This window comes from Aptenodytes patagonicus, chromosome 3 (genome assembly GCF_965638725.1).
Source record: "Aptenodytes patagonicus chromosome 3, bAptPat1.pri.cur, whole genome shotgun sequence".
NCBI classification, from domain to species: domain Eukaryota; kingdom Metazoa; phylum Chordata; class Aves; order Sphenisciformes; family Spheniscidae; genus Aptenodytes; species Aptenodytes patagonicus.
This window is the reverse complement of record NC_134951.1, coordinates 42,614,402-42,634,972: the sequence shown is the minus strand read 5'-3', so window position 1 is coordinate 42,634,972 and position 20,571 is coordinate 42,614,402. Positions and strand designations below refer to the sequence as shown.

Below are 20,571 nucleotides of genomic sequence, written 5' to 3'. Positions count from 1 at the left end.
TGATCTTGTGTTTCTTTGATACAGCATTTCCTTCTTTCCTTGAGGAGAAAAATGAGCTGGGGATTCCTACGTGATCTGCTGAGTGGAGTGAATGAATATTCAACAGGAATTGGAAGAATTTGGGTAGCAGTTGTGTTCATATTCCGCTTACTCGTTTACGTTGTGGCTGCAGAAAACATCTGGAAATATGAACACGATGAATTCAAATGCAATATCAAGCAGCCTGGCTGTGAAAATGTCTGCTTTGACCATTTTTTCCCTGTCTCCCACATCAGACTTTGGGCTTTGCAATTAATCATGGTCTCTACCCCTTCACTCTTGGTTGTTTTTCATGTTGCTTACCGAGAGAACAGAGAGAAACACCACAACCAGAAACTTTATAAAAGTCCAGGAGAGATAGATGGTGGATTGCTGTGCACTTACCTTATCAGCCTTATTTTAAAAACTGGATTTGAAATAGTTTTTCTTGTTCTATTTTATAAATTGTACAATGGATTCAAAGTACCACGTCTTGTGAAATGTGACATAAGACCCTGTCCCAACACCGTAGACTGCTATATTTCCAAACCCACTGAGAAGATGATTTTCATCTGTTTTCTGGTGGCAACTTCATGCCTGTGCATTGTATTAAATCTAAGTGAATTGAGTTATCTCATTTTCAAATACTCCATAAAATGTTATCTGAAGAGGTACATCAAGAAACATCAAGGCTCAAAAAGTGACTGCCACAAATCAGAAATCATCGGTCACCGCAGACCAGCAGCTGCAGGACAGTTCCACAACAGCTCCCCATCCTTGCCCCTGAATATAGAAGACAAATGTGGAAAAAAGCTCCTCGTTGACTTGAAAGAAGAAGTTCAGAGACCACCTTCCCATTACACAAGCTGTATTTGACGAATTGCTTTTCCAGTCAGTGCTTTACAAAACTGAAAGGATAGTTATGTAGGAAATACTTTTTCTCTATTAGTTCCCCCCTTACTTGAGTGGATAAATTCAGTTGCGTTATGTACGTTATACATAGAATCATCTAGATCTGTTCATGTTGAAACAAGAGGTGTAGAAGTCTGAAAATTCCATTAAGTTTTAATATAAACACAGATGCTTATAGTAAATCATGCTGTAACAATTGCTCAAACACTTGTGTTTTGAATATTACACAGAATTGCTTTGGTACAAGCAAAAAGAGGCTTTTTATGTGCAGAGTTGGAAGAACCTGGGATTAAGACGCTAAACAGGAAGGGGATGTACAGCATTTGTCAAGCGGGTGGATCCGATAGCTGTTGAAATAGCGATCGGAAAGCGCTGGCATACAGTGGCTGCTGGTGTCTTGAAGTGAGCTGGACGGTCACAAGCCCATTCCGCTGGACTACTGTAAAACATCTCAAATAAAGAAAAAAATAAGAGGTAGACACATCTAGTTTAGCCCATGGTGATAAAGACGGACGTGGTTATTTAGCTATTATTTGTGGAGCACCTCCTTCTGGAGGTATTTGAGCCCTTTACAGTTTTTAGGGTATTTTATCATCAGAATGCATGCTGTAAGAAAAGGTACGTGCTCAAACTTGTGCACAGGCAGCGTATACTGGAGCACAGGGTTAACTCCTGGTCACCTGCACTGAGCAGCTCCCGAGTCATTAGACTTTTTTCCTGCTCTGTGGCTGTGGCATTTAAGGGAAAAGATCATTCCCAATTCCCTAGGATCTCAGCAGAGAACTGTGGACCGCACAATGCAGCAAAACAGTAGCCAGGAGTCCTAGTATTTGGTAGCCTGGAATCTGGTCCCTTTAGTAAGGCTGAAAATACTGCTACTCCTCCAGTAGATTTCCCTGCCATAGAAGAACGTGTGAGATCTAAGAATATGAAAAGCGTCCAGTAGAAACAAAGTAAAAAAGAATCACCTATTCCCTCCCCCCAAATTTCAGAATCTCTCTTAAACACCACGCATCTCTGCTCTTTGTTATGCGCATCACTGGGGCTAACAGGAAGGGGACAGAAATTTGCTGTGTCTCGTCTTGAACCTGGACTTCTGAGAGGACAGAAATTAAGTACCTAAAAAGACTTATTTCAGGGTAGTGTTGTTCTCTTTCCATTGCTGGGATGAGAGACCTTTGGACATACATCAGTACTGAGCCTGATCAAAACACACCCTTTAGAGAAAACCACCACCTGCAGTAAGTGGAGCTGCCTGCTGATTTTATTGTTCATGCCAGGACAAAGCGGAGGAAACAGTAGCAAAAGCACGGTAACTATTTTTTCCCTCCAAAACCCCCAGCTTTGGTTACAAAGTATTACTTTTATGAGTACTGGGGTAGCAGTTACAGAATTAACTTAAAGAAGTCATGAATGATCTATGTGCTTTTGACTGTGATTTTCAAGCTTTTTTGCTAAAATAAACCTGCTTTTATAAAAGGTGAAAATCCATTTGCTGCTGTTGAACTCAACAGCGACAGCAGTCTCTCAGATACCAGCTTGCCAGCTTGTGGCCAGTTAAAGTTTTACATCTCGAGTGACGCTGAATCAGTGTGTGTATCGAGACAACGCGCTTTACACCGTTCAGAACATTTTCTGTTCGATCTCTACACACACAGAAGGCGGCTCATGACAGAAATGCCGTTAGAAACTCTTTTGCGGCTACTGGACGAAACCCACCAAGCACCGCATGAAGCAAAACCGTTGCCCATCAGCCCTGGGCAACTGTGACGGTCACAGGTTGAGTAACTGAGAACAAAAACCAAAGTTCTCTCGGCCCTTTTGTACCCTAACGCATCATTTTTTAAGACAATGGCAACACTGTCAAAATAAAAACTGCTTCCAAAATGACTGCTTTTTAATTATTGAGGACAGATTTTAAGACAGCACATTAATGAAGAAGTATTTATTCTTTTTTTTTTTTTAAAGCAAGGTTTATTTGAGAGAAAACGAAGAGAAACAAGCACAGTTTAGCCAACACAGGTTTCTGATTAAATGTGCGCATTAGCTGCTCTGTAATAAAAAAGTATATGAAGTCAGGGCTTGAAGGGTTTTAGAGCATCTCCTAAAGCTCTGTGGCTGGTCAGAGCTTCCCGCTTAGACCCAAAATTTTCCTGTAAAACAAGAACTTCAATTCTTTGGAATGGTTTTATTTCTAATTCCTATCTTCAACAGCCATGAAATGATAAATAAATTCCAAAAGCAACAGGTTTCAAGTCTTGGAGGATACTTCAGTTTTGACTAAGCCAGTACCTTACATGAGAAATATTCTGAAAAATTATTATGGACCAACTCTGCGCAACCCCCGACTCACTCGTAGCAAACAGCCAGGTGGCTTTTACACCCTGTGCTGCAAAATTAGAGGAGTGTTTGACAGAGCCACTAATGAAAAGGAAACGAGCGTCACACAAGGCAGCTCTGTCAGAACGTACTTAACCTGAGAGAACAGAAACACACTCATCTACTTTCTGAACCCCTGCTCTTGGCCAGCATTTGGTCTTTTACTGGCTCCTTCCCTTCCACAGCCCTTTCCCCGCCTTTATACTCCTTTGTGCTCCAGTTTAAGTTTCACTCATCCATGCATCCCTGAAGTGAACGACGCTCTTACGTTTTTGGTTCAAATGAGTTTGTAGGCTCGGTCCCTAAACTAAAGGTTTAAGGTCTTTTTTGTGTATTGAACTTCCAAGTCAGTCAAAACAGACACAATTAAAAAAAATTCAATTCAAGTGCTATGCTTTTTTCTTTTTTAGTGTAGAAGTACAGTCTCCTCAAGCACATCGCAATTGGTAGGAAGCTGATCTGAGCCCATACTGTAACGGAGAAATAACATGAGCACTCCGTGCACTTCGTACAAAAATATTTACCTCGTTCATATTTCAAAACATCTCTGCAAACATTAAAAGATCCAAGTCTTACATAGATCCTTGTTTTCTTTAAAACCCAAGTCATCTCCTTGCCTTGTGACAGATGAGATTTGAAAAAAAAAAAGTCACAGAAAAAAGCAGGGCAGGAGCCGGAGCTGCTGCCCCAACTCCTGCTTCAGTGAGCTCCTCTAGCCCTGGGGACCTAAACCCCCGGGTAGCGTGCCAGCGCAGGTGGGAGCCCCAACCATTCACATTCTTTGGCACAAAAGCTAATTGCAAGAATACAGCCAACTACTTTTCCTCACCTGAACCAGCGACTGTTTTCAGTGTTACTTCTACAAGCATCACTCCCTTGCTATCCAACAGCGGTAGACAGGACATCCCAGCAGAACACTCTAGGACCAACAGTCACCCCCATCCTGCTGAGAACGACCACCCCAAAACATGTGAGGACAGACCCACTACTCTTATTTACACTGAATTAGGGCTCAGACAATGTAAGATTTCTTTATAGTTAACCACAAAAGAGGCTGACTGCTGGTTTAAAGATGTCTTTCAATCACAAAACAGTCTATACTCTGCATCCAGGCTCCTCGATTTGGTTGCTCCCCCATCAGCAGCAACAACTGCTTTAGTCAGCACATTCCTGATGGCGACAAGAGGTTTAAAAGAAAGTGTCTTTGCTGAAATGCACCACAGTTCATGGGTGACATGGCTGGGAAGACAGAGACACAGAGGAGGAAGGAGAGAGGGAAGATAGAGAGGGACCGGGCAGCGGGGCCGGCAGCACCCATGGGTGTCGGGGCACCCCGCAGGCTGAGGTGGTGCTAGTAGAGCCGGGCTCGGCCACCCTGGAGCCTCATCCTGCCCAGCAGCCCCAAGGGCAGGGGTACGGCTCCAGGCTCCGGAGGAGCTGTCAGTTCAGGCATGCTGCCACTGCTATAGCAGGAGGCATTATACATCGCTCAAGGTAAGAAATCTAAATGCAAATACCAAACTTATTTCCTCAGGAACTTTTGTAGGTGGCTTTACCAAACCATAGTGCCCTCTGCAGACCATGACATCTTAAATCAGACCCTGCCTTCAGTCCCCCGCTTTAAGTTTAAAATACTTTTTTTTTTTTAAAAAAAGGAAACAACTCACCATACTAGCTTACCTGTTGGACAGGCTGTCAGTGCCCACCTAAAAGGGAGTGTGCCTTGGGGGGCACCGATATATTGGTACAGCACCCACTTTAATTGGATTAATTGGGGTAAGAATGAGACAGTATTAAAAAAAAGTCTCTCAGAAATTCAGACCCTACATTCAAATCCAAACGAGAAATTATTTCCTGGATATTTATGACATTGGAATTTTTTTCCTTTTTTTTTTTTTTTAAAATAGCATTCTAGTATAGCACTGTGTAGCTAAATAGTTGTCATCTATTCTCAGTCTAAAAAACTGCAAATGATGCGGTATCTATCATCGAGAATGTCAATGTTGAAACTATTTAACTTACACACACAAAAAGGTATCTTCTAAAAATCTAACAGTTGTGAGGTCTGTCGACAGCGACTGCAGTGGTTAGGTACATCTGAAAACAAGAGATGTCAGGCGAGCTTTGTGGATCCTCTCCAGAGGAGGTTCTCTGCCCTCTTCTCCCCTGCAGAAGATCCCCTCTACAATCACCGCGGCTCACATCCAAGAGCAGCTCCATCCAGGGAGACCGCGCGGCCTCTGGTCGGTAGAACGTGGCATCATGCGCTTATAACCATTATAATGATCTCTCCTAGAGTTAAAACGCAAGGATTTGTTTTGGTTTTATCATTCTCAGACCGCACCTTTGATTTACTAACTTGGCAGAATTATCAGTTTAATCACTCAGGAGGGATCAAAAGCGAGAGGAGCAAACGGGCTCCGTTCAAATGGAAGCACGGGCTTTCTGAGAAGGTATGCGATTTAGCACCAGAGAGCAAACCAAGGGCTATGCCCAAGCTGAAACGCAGTCGCCTTTCCACTTTTTCATACATAATCCTCACTCTCACAGGTCACTTCATTTGGTCGTAGGAATGTGCCCTCTGCATTGATATCAAGTAAACTGTCAAAGATTCCAGGTGAATAGCTTAAGAGCAATCAAGTGTAGCATTTAATGCAAAGCTTTACATGGCAAGACAAGTTTATAGAAAAAAAAAATCAAGCCAATCTCTCCCAGGATAAAGACTATTTTATATTACTGAAGGTAGGTCACATCCAGTAATGAGAATAATCCAAGAAAAATTTTTGGTACCACACAATCCAGCTGGCTTGTCCCGTCCGAGTTAAGCATAATCACGCACGAAAGCCAACATCGTAGATTCCTGGGTACTGACAGCTCCCACCAACGCATTCACGCTTTTGGTTACTCAACAAACTGGATACCTGTCGTTTCGGTTAGCAGCATACAGAGAAATCGCTCCAATCCCGGGCTCTACCAGCGGCACCGCTTCTGAGGCTCGTTCCAGTGTGGAAAAGAGAGAGGTGGCGAGAGTGCTGCCAGGTACAGTCAGCAAGAGGCAGAGGAGCGCGGAGGGAGCCTATGCCATCAATAGAGCACAACCACCGAGTTTATCTGTAAGATCACAATCTCACTTCCCTTTCAGAAAGTGCCTTGTTTATTCAGTTTTTAGCGGTATGGCATAAGGACTCACGTATTTTATAGATAGATACCAAATTGGTATTATCAAAATAAACCATCTGTTTTATAAACCCACTATTTACAAAAACGGTTTCTGAAGTTTTTTTGTTTTGTTTTTTTAACAAAAATTAAACTATACACCAATCTAAGTTACAGAAACAAAAATAACCTTTATAAGATCACATGTATAAAACAAGAAATGAAATGTGATTTTATTTAAGGCAATACTGGGCTACTTCACAAATCACCACCTCAAATATATACACTGCTCCACACTACTAATTTTCTATCACATTCACAACGGATTCTTTAATACCAAATATTGTTTTAAATCTCCAATGTAGCAAACTATTTTTATTCACATTTCCATTTTTATTATGGAATCATAAATGCTTTGTATCCAATTAAAAGCAATGAAAAATGTAGCTATAAGAAAACTATTATATTTATGAGTTAACTACATATGAATATCATCCATAGATACTGGATGTTAAAATTTACAAAAATGAGAGCGTGTCAGTACGTTTAACCTATGAAATGTGATCTTATCCAGCTCCTCTCCTGTAAATAAACGCTTTATGCAAAATAAACTGGATATGGCAGACTTAGCTAGTTTTAGTTCAAAAGTTCTTAATTTAAAATGATTAAAGGACAGTTTTAAAAACTTGCTCACTTAGTTACAAATTAAAATTCCGAATATAAATGTGTCATTTAATAGTTTAGACTTACAGACTGCTGGTGGCAGCAAATGATTTACAATAATAAATATATACAAAAAAATGTATCTACAAATAAAGAGTACTGTTATACATGAGCAGTGACCTGGTGAAAGATACCAATCACAGACAACTCACAAAGATTTAGTTCATGGAAAGGACAATCTGATAGAAAGTTGAGGTTTTGATCAAGTATTTACAAAACTGAAGCAATTACTCTGTTCTTCAAGTCCCATAGGGATAAAAACAAATAAGAAATTTACATGACTCATGTCATGTTTTTTGCTAGATTAAATCACTTCAAAATAAAAGAGCTCCACGGTTACTAGCATGCTTGATGGCTTCCTATTCAAAATACATTTTATTACAGGTTACGGTTAAACACATTAGGTTTTCAGTATTTTGACTCCCCTTCCTCGGTACCCACAACAATTACTTTCGCAGCTGTAACCTCTGGATTATCCTCCCAACGTCCTTCGAGCTTTCTCAAACTGACGATAGGTTTCATTTCCTGAAGTTGCTTCAACACACGCTCAGTGCAGTCTTTGAGAGTCTTGTCTAAAACTATCTTTACATTATCACCGCACGGAAGCTGCGATGGGTTGGCAAACGGTACGAGGGTTTCTGTTTCAGAACTTGACCAAGTGACGTTATTACTTGCTACGGAGGTCTTCTCGTTGGATTTTCGCGAGTTCGAGTGGGATCCTTTTTTGGTTCCGCTGCTATGGTAGTCTCTTTCGGTGTTTTTCTTTTGCTTCACAGCAGACTCTTCAAGGAACTTGAGGAATGACACTTCAAAACCCATCGGCTTAAACGAGCTCCAGTCGAAAGCTGCAGGTTGCTCTTCAGCCGTTTGAATGGCGACAGCAGTCTCTTCCTCCCTCTGCATGCTACTCACGTCAACGGGCAGTACTTCCTCAGTTTTTTCAGCTCTCCTCCTCTTATTCTGAGATACATTTTTTTCTTTGTTTGCTCTTTTTAAGTTGTTTGATTTTTGCTTTTCTGAGGGGCAGGAGCTGGTCTCCTGCAAGTCACTATTTACACTGGAAGAGATTTTTGCTTGATTTTCAGCACTTGAACAATCCTCGTTAATCAGTTTAGTAATGAATAGTTCTGTCAGCTCGTCCACTTCATCCTTCTCACCTTTTTCAGTTTCCTTTTGCGGTAACGTAGATGTGCTTGAATCATTATTGCTCGCTATCAAACTCGGTTCAGGCTCTTTCACGTCACTTTTTTTATCAGTCTCCTCTTGCTCACAAGAGGCTTCCTTTACTTGTGAGACAGAGTGCTTTTTAGATACAATAAGAAGATTTCTGTGTTGGGAAGTAAATGCTTTGGACAGCTTGTGACATTTATAATGCCTTATTATGTTACTTTCGCTTGTAACTACGGACGAACATCCCTTTATCATACATGGATACTGAGTTATGAACCTGCTCGTACATTCCGATAAGGCATCGTTTCTAGCCTTTATTGAATATACGTGCTTGCCACGTTTCAGTGAATAAGCCTTATTTTCCTGAACTTGCATTCCTTTTGAGTTTTTGTTTTCCAAGGTCACGTTTTTCTTTCGTTTTGTTTTCACCGACAGCCTGTTACCTTCTTTTCCCGATTTGTTTTTCAGTCCTCTCTGTTTGGACTTCAATGGTTTCTCCTGATTTGCTTTGCTTGAAATGTTTTCCTGACCTGGTGTCAGTCTCCTGGGTCTTATTAGATGATCTTTATGCTTGTCATTATGTTTGTTAAAAATATGCCTCAGGAGGTTAGACCTAGTAGCATAAATACGGTCACAGCCTTCACAGTCACACTTGAATACACCGTCATCTTCTACTTTGTTTGGCCTTATCTTAATACCGTGATCTGCCTCAAGATGTACAACATAGTTAAGATACGCTGTAAACGAAGACTTACATTGAGACTGATCACAAGAAAACCTTCCCGCCTCTGGAGCCGACTTCATGTTTCCAATTTGCTCTGGAGTCATGTCATGAAGCTTCATATAATGTTGTATCAAGCTGGTAACTTCCTGGAAGATGCGAGAGCAGTCACTCACCTCACACCTGAACTCTCTGACGGCGGGTTTGGTTTCCACCTCATCGCGTTCCTCTTTGCCTGGCTCGTTCTCCTCTTCCACTTCGGCAGTGAAGGCAGGGAGGTCAGATTTGTGCACAGCTTGGTAATGAAGGATTAGGTTTTGTTGTATCGTAAAAGCCGCGAAGCAGCCCTGATGGACGCATCGGTATGGTCTGTAAGGGCTGTATCTAGTGGGAAACTCCAGAGATTTTGTTACGGGCTTCCTACGTTTTCTCTCCTCTTTTTCCTTCCTGTACCTCCTAACCTTGCGTACTTTGGGTTGTGCCTGCGTACTACCAAAAGAGGCTGCATTATGCTGCTCCGGTGGAACAGAAACCACTTGGGGAGGTTTTTCCAGTCTTTCAGGAATATTATTTTCTGGTAGAAGTTTTTCCAAGACTTTTACAGGCTCTACAACTTCCTTTATCTGAGCTTCTTTGACCAATGGAGCTGCAGTTTTGTTTTCTATTATCAGCGTCTGCAAAGTTTTTATTTCAACAGGTCGCGGGGCTGTGTTTACAGTTTCATTTTGAGATCTTCTGCCATAAGGCCTTTTAATTTTTAATTTTACCATCTCCTCTGTCGTAAAATGATGTACAAGCTGACAGTGTGCTCGGAGATTAGAGTTTCTTGTGAATGTTTTTGGACAGGTAGCTACAACGCATTTGAACGGGGCATACTTCAGTTGATGTTTCTTAATTTCTAGTATCATTTCTGCAGTATACTGATGAACCTTGCCATAGTGTTTAAATAATGCGTCTTTTGTCATAGCACTATAGTTGCAGCCTGGATCCTGACATACAAAAGGCTTATTAACTTTATCGCTAAACTGAATGTTACTTGCCTCTGAAGATATCTGGACGAGGGGTTTATTTTCAGTTGATAAAACAGGAACTGCTGGTGCTAGCATATCTGCTGGAGGACACTGGGAAACAGTCTCGGAGATCTGAATAGGTGAATCATTTTCTAGTTTCAGTTTTTGCAAGCCCTCCAAAATTTCCAATATTTGAGTATCGTCCTTTTGAGACGTCTCAGACTGAGCAGAGCTACTCTTTGCAGGGGTGATATTCCCCATGTGCACGGCAAACTGTGCGGGAGTGGGTAGTTTTACACTATGTGCAGAATTTCCCGAAGAAGCCTGTGCATTGTTTACCTGCGAGCTCTGTTCCGAAGCAGCGACAGTATCCTGAATTTCAGTTTTCACTTCAAGTATCTGTGAATTCATAGCAGTTTTAATTATTTCCAGGGTTTTTTCAAAGTTCTGCATAACATTGTCTTCTGAAATCTGTTCCTCCGAACTTGCTTGCACACAAGAATTTACAGCCATCATTTGGGAATCTCCATTTTCAGTTTTTACTGTTAAAGGGGGTAACGTTGTATGAGCCTCGAGATTTGTTTTGAAGTTCTCTTTGATACTGGCGATGAATAACTGATTGTCAACATTATTGAGTTTCTGCGTGAGATTTTCCACCACTGCTTGAGACCCACAATTTGCCAGCAAGTTGGACTGAAAACTTTCTCCCTGTATTTGCACGTTTCCTTCAGTGCTTTTGGTTAGAAGTCCCATCGTTGTTGCATTATTTACTGCTACTTTCTGTGATGTATTGGGCGCAAGCAAGGGCGTAGTTGCTTTTCTCTTCCTCTTTGAAGCACTGGTTCCCTTCTTATTCAAGTTGCTTGATCCTGAATTCTTGGGACTACTTATAACTGAAACTCGTGAACTGTTCCCTGCAAAGTTTTGCGCTGCTGCAACAGTATTAGAAAACGAGCTAGGACATAAGCCATTTTCAATAGTCTTTAGCATTAAGTCCTCTGTTGCAAAAACAGGCAAACTCTTGCATTCGTTTATTGGAGGAATTTTGGCATTGAGGGTCCTGTTTTGGTCTGTTAGCAGGGTACTGGGGTTACAGACTGTCTGCAGCAGAGGGGGCGCGGTTGAGTTGGGGAGAACAGCTGCATTTATCTGAGTTGTACCAGTGACGCAACTTGTTGTAACTACGTGTGGAAGTACTTCTGTGTTATCAAAGGTACTCGGGATGCCTGCAGTTTCCAAGGCCTGTTTTATAATTTGATTTCCTTCCTCATTCCCACCGGTATTAAAGTTAGTCACATTGGCCCGTGGCAACATAGTCTGCAGTAAGGCTGTGGAACGATTTTCAGCTGCAAGTAACTGGAGGAATGATGGATCTTTAAAACACGTCTCTGGATTGAAGGCAGACTCCTGGGGTTGCTGCAAGTTTAATGAATTTGAGGAAAGAATCATACTGGCAAGCAAAGACTGTCCATTAGCCTGCAGAGCTTCTGGAGAAATTTCCGATCCTTCAAGAGGCTTACAGTAAGACCTCTTAGATAAGTGACCACCAAGTGATCTAGGATTAGTGAAAACTCGGAAACACCTGCTACAGATAAATTTGCCATCCCTAATTATTGCTGGCCACTTTGCCCGCTTGTTATGTTTTGGCTTCCTTTCTTTCCCATTTGGGCCCCGGCCACGATCTTTTTTCACCTTTTCTGAAGCTGGATGTTGAGAACTAGTTTCATTGAAGTTATTTTCGTTACTCAATCGTGAGGGAAATATTTGATCAACAGTTTCCTCTTTTGGAAAAGCAGAACTAGTGTTTCCTTCTAGTTGCGATGAAAAGTTATTTGCGTTATTTTCCAGTTGTGAAAAGACTGAATTTGGGGGATTCTCTGCTGACGAAGGAAAGAGAGACATTGGACCGTTTTCTGCAGGCAAAGGAAGAAAAGGATCTGAACTGCCATCAATATTCAGAGGCATAACTGTTTTTGCCAGATCGTCCAACTGGGAAGGTAAGGTTGCACCAGACAGATTCTCCATATGTGAACATAAAACACTCTCAGGCTCACTTTTAATACGAGTAGACAAACTTGGATTTATGACACTTTCCACTATAGGCAACATAGGATTGGCCAAGTTTTCTAGGTGGGTTGGGAAAAGTGTACTTGAGACATGTTGCACTTGACTGGAACAGGTGGGATTCAGATTAGGTTTGTTCTGTGCGGTAAAGGCAGCACCACTGGGATTGCCCACTTGCGATGGCATAAGATAAACAATCTTCCCATCGTTCGGCACGTTTTGCAGATTGCTGGATTTTCGTGGTTTCTTATTTTTACGCTGCATTTTAAAAGCGGCATATTGGTCAGGGTGTGCTGCCTTCATATGTTTGCCAATGCTCTGTGATGAGTTGTACGTTCGAGTACACCCCTCAACCTGACAATTAAATTTCTGAATTGGGGCTGCTGGTGACACAGCTGGAACTAAAGAGCTATTTATGTTAGGCTCCGAAGGAATAAATGTTATACTTTCTAAAGTTTTTAAAGGCAGGTTATATAGATTAGCTGCAGCCTTAATACTGTCTTCAATTTCAAGTTTGGAAATGGGTACACTGTTTCGATATCCTGCCTGATTCTGCACATCAAATGGATTTACAAGGCTCACTTGTCTTTCTAAGCTTTTTGATTCAAGGGCTTCTGGTTTTAGGGTGTCTGAGGTCACGGAAATATTTTGAATATTCTGAGTCTGACTGAGACAGTCTTCTTCCTTTCTCTCTTGGAAAACTGGAAGACAGGAGTCAACAGATGAGCACAACTGCTGGGCTCCAGGTTTAGTGGTATCTACTTTACTGGCAGTAGCAGCCAATTTACCTCTTTTTACAAAATTATCTCGGATCTTCTGGTTAACAGCAGGTACCTTAACACCGCTTGCTGGAATCGCCACTTCTGTCTTCACTGAGCCCATAGGAGACTGCTCCGAACCAGCATTAGGCGATGAATCGCTTTGCTGCAGCATATTCGCTGATGCCTTTACACTTTCGTTCCCTACCGGTTCTGCTTTGATTTGATTCCAGACCATGTTTTCTCCTTCGGTAAAACTACTTCGGTTGTCAGCTGGAGGAGATGTCAATTCCTCTTTAACAGCAACTCCATCGGTATTTTCATTAGCTTTAGAAGGCTGACTAAGATCAGGCTGATTAGTCTGGTTTTCAGGCTGTTGCACTTTTTCAGGCTGCTTGTTGTGATCCTCAAGGTGCTTTTCAAGTTCGTTCTGAGAACGGTATACCTTTCCGCAGCCTGTGACTTTGCAGGTATAGGTATTATAGTGTTGTGCTTCGTGATCATAGAGTAAATAGGCTTCGGAAAACACTCTGCCGCATTTAGGAAACATACACTTTGCTCTGAAGACTTGATGCTCCTTCCTGTGTGTCAGCAGCTCAGCATAACTGTTAAAGCCAGCCTTACATTTCATCTGTATGCAGATATAAGGCTTGCTGCCACAGTGCATTTGTAAATGATCATTCAGGTGAGTAACACTTACAAAATGTCGTCTACAGTACTGGCAAATCACTTTTTTGCTTTGCATTTCAAGAAAACGTTTAGCTTCTTCATTATCTTTATGCCCCTTTGCATGTGCTATTAGATTTTTAAAATATTTAAAGCCTTTTTTACAAAATGTTACAGGGCAGGTGAATTCATTAACAGGTAGTGGCTTTTGAACTGGCACTATCTCTGGTATGTAAGGTTTATCTTTGTCATCGTTTTCATCATCCGAGCCATCGTTATCATTAAACACAATGAAGTCTGTTGAATAGAGACTGTTCTTCTTAATGGGTCGCTGCTCCTGTTTAGATACAGAATCAGTTTTCTGATTCTCATTGGCAGTTGCTATTTTAGGAGGTCTTCCCAGTCTTCTCAGTGGTTTCATAGCAGCCAATCTCTCTTTGCTGGATTTTTTAACATGCAAAGTTACATGGGGAACAAAGTTTTCTTTAGAATTAAAATTTTGGGCACAAATAGGGCAACTGTAAATTCCATCTTTATAATGTTTTTGTGCATGCCTAACTATTCTATGACCTAGGAATTCTTTGTCGCATAAAACACAATACTGCATATAAGCTTGCCAGTTCCTAAATCTAGCTGATATGAACCCCCTCTCTCTGAGTTTTTTAATTTCTCTCTTTTTCTGCTTTTCATCTCTGATACCCTTAAGAAGGCTTGTAGCTTCATCAAAAGTGCCAGCAAGCCCATTCACAGAAGTTTCTTTAGTCTCCTCTTGGCAATCCTCAACCTTCTCATAAACTTCACTATCGTTTAGTTCGTCTATTGATGACACGATGGATGCCTCCTCTCCCATCAGTGCCAGACACTGACGCTTGAGAGTTTTCCAGTCCCAGAATTCTGGATCAAAAGGCCACTGAGTTTTCAGTACAAGTAAGAGCTCACAGCGCAAAGAATTTGGTATTGGAAGATTCTCTTCATCATACTTCTGGTCAGGCTGATTATATAGCATTTCAACAGCATAATATGCATCCACAGTGGGTTCAAGAAGAAATTCACTCAGCTGACAAGCACGTTTAACCTCCAAATCATCTGGAAGCAAGCAAGAGATAGTCTTGCAAATAGATATCTTGACGTCTGTATTTTCACTGGATTCCAAGCGCAACGCTTTCACACACAGTTCAATGCAGGTTGCAAGTCCAGCACCATCAATCTGTAAAGCAAGACTAATTTTAGTAAGTCAGCTTATCACAACCCTTTCTATATTTGTAAATAGAAAGATATCATTATTCAACCCTAAGTGTCAGAAAAAATGCACCTGGAGTTTATAATAATACTTTTTATTTTAAGAAACATAGTGGTTTGTCTTTAGATGCTATTCCTTAAGTTGCATAACATGTCTTCATGCTACTAAAAAAAGTGGAAGTTTACATACAACTAAAACACAAATTAATTGTATGTTCTGTCTAGTTTGAGGACTTTAGGACTGTATGTTAGAGGTGTTCAGTTTATATTAGAGCAATATTGAGCTTTTTCCATGAAATAAAGCCTGCCAGTTGTGTCACAGTTATTTGAGATGAGCTTCTATGGGGCATTAAGTTAACACTGGGTAGAATTCAAATGGTAAAAAGTGCTACAGTAAGAGAAGCACGTGATCTTCAAAAAGATCTATAATTTGGAGATCACTTAAGGTATAAAGGTTTATTTTTATTTTTAAAGATTATGCCACTTCAAAGTCAACTGACCTCAACTGAACATATGGTTTCATTCCAACTGGAAGTAGTAAGTACAGTTAAATGATCCATCATTTAAGTGTTCCAAAGGTCATGTGGTCTTTTCTCATTTATACGTTCAGGCAATGTAAATTACATTTATGTCCACTTTACAGTCCCTTTATGCTGCCAAGGATGCACAGAGAGGCTGTGGTATACATGAGAATAAAGTCCAGCGAATTTATGAATGCACAAATCTACTACCCACATGGCCTCCAATTTCTGCCATCAATGAAATGATCCACAGCTCACTAGAGAAAAATCAGTATGGCATGGAGCAGACAGAGCTCTTAATATCACAAGCCCCTGTGAAAGTTATTTTCCTCCCCCTAACTCCAATTTAGTTCAGATCTTTGGAAAAAATAATCTTGAAGATTAGAAGCCTGTGATTAGCCATACCTGAACACTGCAAAAGGAAAAAAGGAATTTTTATTCTTAGAATTAATATACCAAATTACAGAAATCTCCCAACTAAATGCTTTCGGAAGAGCTTAGTTTAGCTATAAACATTAAATAGTGCAACTACTAATGAGAGGAAACGAGGAAAATTAAATGACGAGGTTAGCTGAGATAGAGGAACAGAGTTTTCAATACAACATTGGATCTTAGTCCACAAAAGGCAAGTATTTCATTTATCAAAACAAACTACATTCTTAAGTGGCAATTCAAAAGTTTTTTTTTTGTGTGGTGGTTTTTCTTTTAAAACTTTCTGTAATTTTCTTATATATTAATATACAGCCTTCATTTCCTCTCCTCAGAAGCTTTTCCTCTCCATTTTCTGTAATATTTGAAATACAGAAAATAATGAAGAGGAATGTTAGGACCTGCTAACAGAAAATAGTCCTCATTTAGAGGACGTGGACAATAGTAGAGGCTATAACCTCACCTTTAGTTTTTCCTTCATCTCAATTGTGGCATCCAGCTTGTCTGTTTATCCCCCAATTTTTTTTTCCAAAGGAACAAAGAAGTTTTAATGATTCAAAATGAATCAACTTATAGTTTACCTGCAGAAGGAAGTTACTGTGGCCTTTCCTAAAAACAATTAGGATTGCCCCAAAGCTGATGCTACACAAAGAGACAGGATGTCTAAGCAGCTTTCATAAGTTTTCCTGATTACAGTTCCATTAAAAGTTCCAAAAATATTCTTTCAGGAGCATCCTTACCTCTGAATTAATTACTTTAATCAGGAAGAAAATGTGATAAACAGTCTTAGTTAACACAGAAAGTTGACGACATCTCTCTAGATACACTTGAATAGAAGGCTCTACCCTTTGCTGCAGTTTACTCCAGAAAAGAGTCAGTTCCCTAGAACAAGAGAACAATATTTCAGGGCCAGCAATGCAACCACTAATCTGATCACAAGAAATGCAAGGTTGAGAACAGTTTCTATTTTGTTTTTGGGAAAGGAAAAAAATCTGAATTTATTCACACCTTATCTTACAGAGAAAAGCTTTTATTAATATACCCACGCTATTAGTATCTAATTTTCAAAATTGTTACAATGACTCAATTCCAGAAGACAGATCAGAATAAAACCAGCATTACCACAATTTATGCTACATAATTTACAGACTCGTGATATGGCCTTGAAAAAAGTCTTGCAAAGTAGTTTACGCTTCACTCCACAGACTAGAATGTTACACTTCTGAATTCTTAGTAATTACTAACAGCTATAGGAGGATGGCTTTTCTCTGTGGTAGATACATTTTTCTTGAGCTGCTCTGCTTTAAGAGCTGAATCTAACTGTGATTTAGTAAGAAATTAGCCCTCAAAGCCAAACAGTATTACTCTATCTACATTAACTCACAAGTTCATTCCTCCTTAGGTGCAAATAGCCAAGAATATTTAGTACCTTGTGGAATGGTGTAACCCCCAAAACTTTAGCAGAATCTGTTAAAGCAAAATCCTTTTCTCCTGCTGCTGCACATAGAAAGGAGGTGCACAAACAAAGCAAATTCTTCAAGAACTGTACAGGCTTGGAAGTACAACTGAACTGTTAGCAGTTGGAAATTCAGACCCTAACAGCTCAAATATCTGCCAACAAAGACCAGTTATTTGTTCCCACATTAATGAAAGCAAGCTCTAAACCGTAAGTATCTCCATCTAGCTTATTATTTTGGTTGTAGTAGTAAAAAGCTCCTTCTTTTCTAGAAGTTTGTTAGAGAAAGAAATACCGTGTTATGAAATAAGGACAGATTGGAACAGTACTTATGCATTAAGTGCTGACATAATGCTGACTAGCTGCCTGCAGATATTAAATTCCTTACTTCTACAGTGTAAGATTATTGTCAAGAAAATTTATTAACCAGCTACTGGTATTTGTAAATGCCTCATCATACAGGCAGCCTTCAAATTCCCATAATGGAAGCTAATCTTGTCAAATACTTTTTTTTTTTCTTTTCTCTTTTAGCTTTCCAAGAGCCTTATCTCCTTCCTGTTTAGCTCATAGATTTTATCAGCTAAATAAAGTTAACTTATGGCTTATGTATCAGTTCTATCTTCCCAAAACTAATATTTGTTCCGCTAGACAGAAAACAATATTCAGACTCACCAGGCACAGTACATCTCTCCTTGCTGCAGCTGGCGAGATAAAAATGCTGCACATAAAATTAGAGCACTTTTTTCATCTCCATCAGATTCTAGGTTACATATCATTTCTAGAGCATCTTTGCAATCTACTTCTGCAATCTAGAAGGGAGGAAAGAAAACAAGACCAAGACTAAGAAAGTGGTTTCATTTTCAGACATACAGTCATCTGATCCTTTGCAAAAAGACAGTAATTTAGAACTTAGTGAATATTTAACTCTATCAGATAAAGATAAGCTTAAAAGCAAATCAGTGCATTTCTAGATAGTGTCAAAACTGATTATGCCACCAGAAAAACTGTTTTATTAAAGTGAATATAAACTTGTTTCTCAAACAGAAGACTTATTTATATCTACTGTCCCAGTCACCCAAAAATTTCAACATACATTAATTATTCATATATATTACATACATATGATAATTGTAATAAGCAGATTTATAACTTTAAATTACAGCCTAACATAAAAAGGTTATTACCTGAAATTCTAACCCAGTTTACTAGTCACTCATGTTACTACTACTTTAATACGATAGCTGGGCGATTAATGAAATCTGAAGTTTAAAATGAACGTTCCAGTATTTTTAAAAAATCAAAAGATAAAAAGAAAAGGGAAGCTGTACAGTAAGAAGCAGGTCAACTGAATGCTCTTCTAGAAGAACATTACAGTCTCTGCAACGTAACTTATTTGTTCAAGCAACGATGGAAGCACTTAGTTTTGTAGCAAAACAAAGGAAACCCCACAGTCACCCAGCAGTACTAGACAGTTGTATCAGTACTGAATCAGCGCACTTGTTCTGACAACTACTGTCTAATTTGATTCTCAGCAGACTGGTTTGATTACATCAATTAGCACATCTGGCAGGACATGCTGGTATTTATTCTTTGATGCTGGCAACGGAAGAATAACTTGACCATTGCAACAGCACTGTTGGAAGTCTCTCTTGAGAAATCACACGACCACCCAAAGCAAGAAACAGAAGCGCCCACCCAAACACGCATCTAGTTTGGTACTTTGGATAAGGTGGCAGCACAGCTTGGTTGGGCACCATGGGATCCAGCTATTGGTCCAGCAATCAAACTACAATTTTGAAGAGTACAGCAACTCACTTTCTTCCTCTAAATTGACACTTTGTAAATATACTAATAACCCTTCATTGAACATCATTTGAGGTTTAATAACTTCAAAGTCATCTTCTAAAGAAAACTGCATTTCTCAAGACCTCAGAGAGGATGGATTAACATAACTGTAATACCATTTTAGACTGAAGGTCTGCTTTGCTCAGCACCCCATCTCAGACAGGGACCATCAGTTAAAAGCTTAGGGAAGAATATGGGAAACTGAACTTACAATAAAGGGAATTTTTTCCTGAAATGTTTTTCCAGCCTCTCAGAGTTCCTAAGGGACCCTGCTTCCAGCAAAGGTCTATACAGCCATCAAGTCTGTCAGTCTAGCATTTCACACACTGCAGATTTGAATTCTTCACGTTATTGAAGCAAACTATTAGACTAATCCAAGTTGAAAATGAGCTCAAATGCTACTTTTCTGCCTATTCTGAATGGATATCAAAATTTCCATACCACTAAAGAGTGAGCTGTACTTCTTTACAGTTTACCCTCCCCCCCCCAATTTTCTTACTGTTCTCACACTACGAAACGACTATCCTTCTCAGTTCAGAAGTCCACCTTGACATGTTAATAGCATATCTGCCTTCTATTGGTAATACATGAACTTTCCGGAATGGTTAGTAATACTGCAAATCATGCTGCAGCTGAAGCTGCAAAGCTAAGCAACCCAAGCAATCCAAGGTTTGGAAGTATCTGAATTAGGTTCTCTGTGATAACCCAGTTTGAACTTATCTGTATGTTATGGCATCCTAAGAAACAAGGCTACCCCGTTCCTTTTGTCCATGGGATTCATGGTTCATTCACTGACTGAGCCCATTCTGCTTTGGGAGCACGGTGGGGCTGAGTAATGAAGGAAGCATGTTTGCAGGGTCACAAATTCCAAGTTCCATTGCAAGTCTTCAACAAACAAACACGAGATTGCACAGCCCTGTTACAGCTCCTCCTGAGCCTGTTCTGGGAGGGCCTACAGCAGCCAGAGCTGGGAGGGCAAGACCGATCCGATCCTACTGAGCATCGGAAGGACATGCCCAGTGAGAAGCTGTCATCTTAGAATTTAGTCTGTATTTAGGGTATTTTCCAACTCTAATCACTGCATAGTTTTCATCCCTTTAAGATCAATTTCAACATGCATAATACTTATTATTAATGTAAAAAGATGACAGAGACAAAAAGACAGCAAAGAGATACAGACAGTCAAGAAAACTGACAATTGCAGTTAGTTTTCCTTTAAGAAGGAGAAAAGCTCAGATAAAACTTCAGGGTGGGGTAAGAAATGAAGATGTCACCTGAAAGAATGCAGAAGAGCAAAGCTGTCATCTCTTCTTTGACTTTTGCATTTAAATAAGAAGGATTTTGTATTTCAAACCAGATCAAATATCTGATTTCACCTTCAATTTCACCTGGGCATTTGGGTCAAAAAAGGTTACATTTATTCTCTGAACTGAAAGTAGCATCTAAAGGGCCCCGTTCTATGTACTGGGTACTACACAAAAAGCTATAGTTAAAATAGTAAGAG

At 40.0% G+C, this 20,571-nt stretch overlaps 2 protein-coding genes across 3 annotated transcripts in view; one reads left to right on the top strand and one right to left on the bottom strand.

Annotated features, from left to right (window-relative positions):
- The first annotated feature begins 51 nt into the window (after window positions 1-51).
- Window positions 52-6,491, top strand: GJB7 (gap junction protein beta 7). The gene is made up of 2 exons (XM_076333185.1): window positions 52-745; window positions 6,355-6,491. The coding sequence occupies exons 1-2, from the start codon at window positions 52-54 to the stop codon at window positions 6,489-6,491; spliced, it is 831 nt and encodes a 276-aa protein (XP_076189300.1).
- ZNF292 (zinc finger protein 292) overlaps window positions 5,932-20,571 on the bottom strand; it is a 56,619-nt gene continuing 41,979 nt past the window's right edge. For both annotated transcript variants that reach the window (XM_076333183.1, XM_076333184.1), the window contains 3 exons: window positions 17,895-18,031; window positions 16,507-16,648; window positions 5,932-14,784 (listed from right to left, as the gene is read on the bottom strand). In XM_076333183.1, the coding sequence (XP_076189298.1) occupies window positions 7,597-14,784; window positions 16,507-16,648; window positions 17,895-18,031 (7,467 nt within the window). In that variant the 3' untranslated portion in view covers window positions 5,932-7,596. The remainder of the gene's footprint in view (window positions 14,785-16,506; window positions 16,649-17,894; window positions 18,032-20,571) is intronic.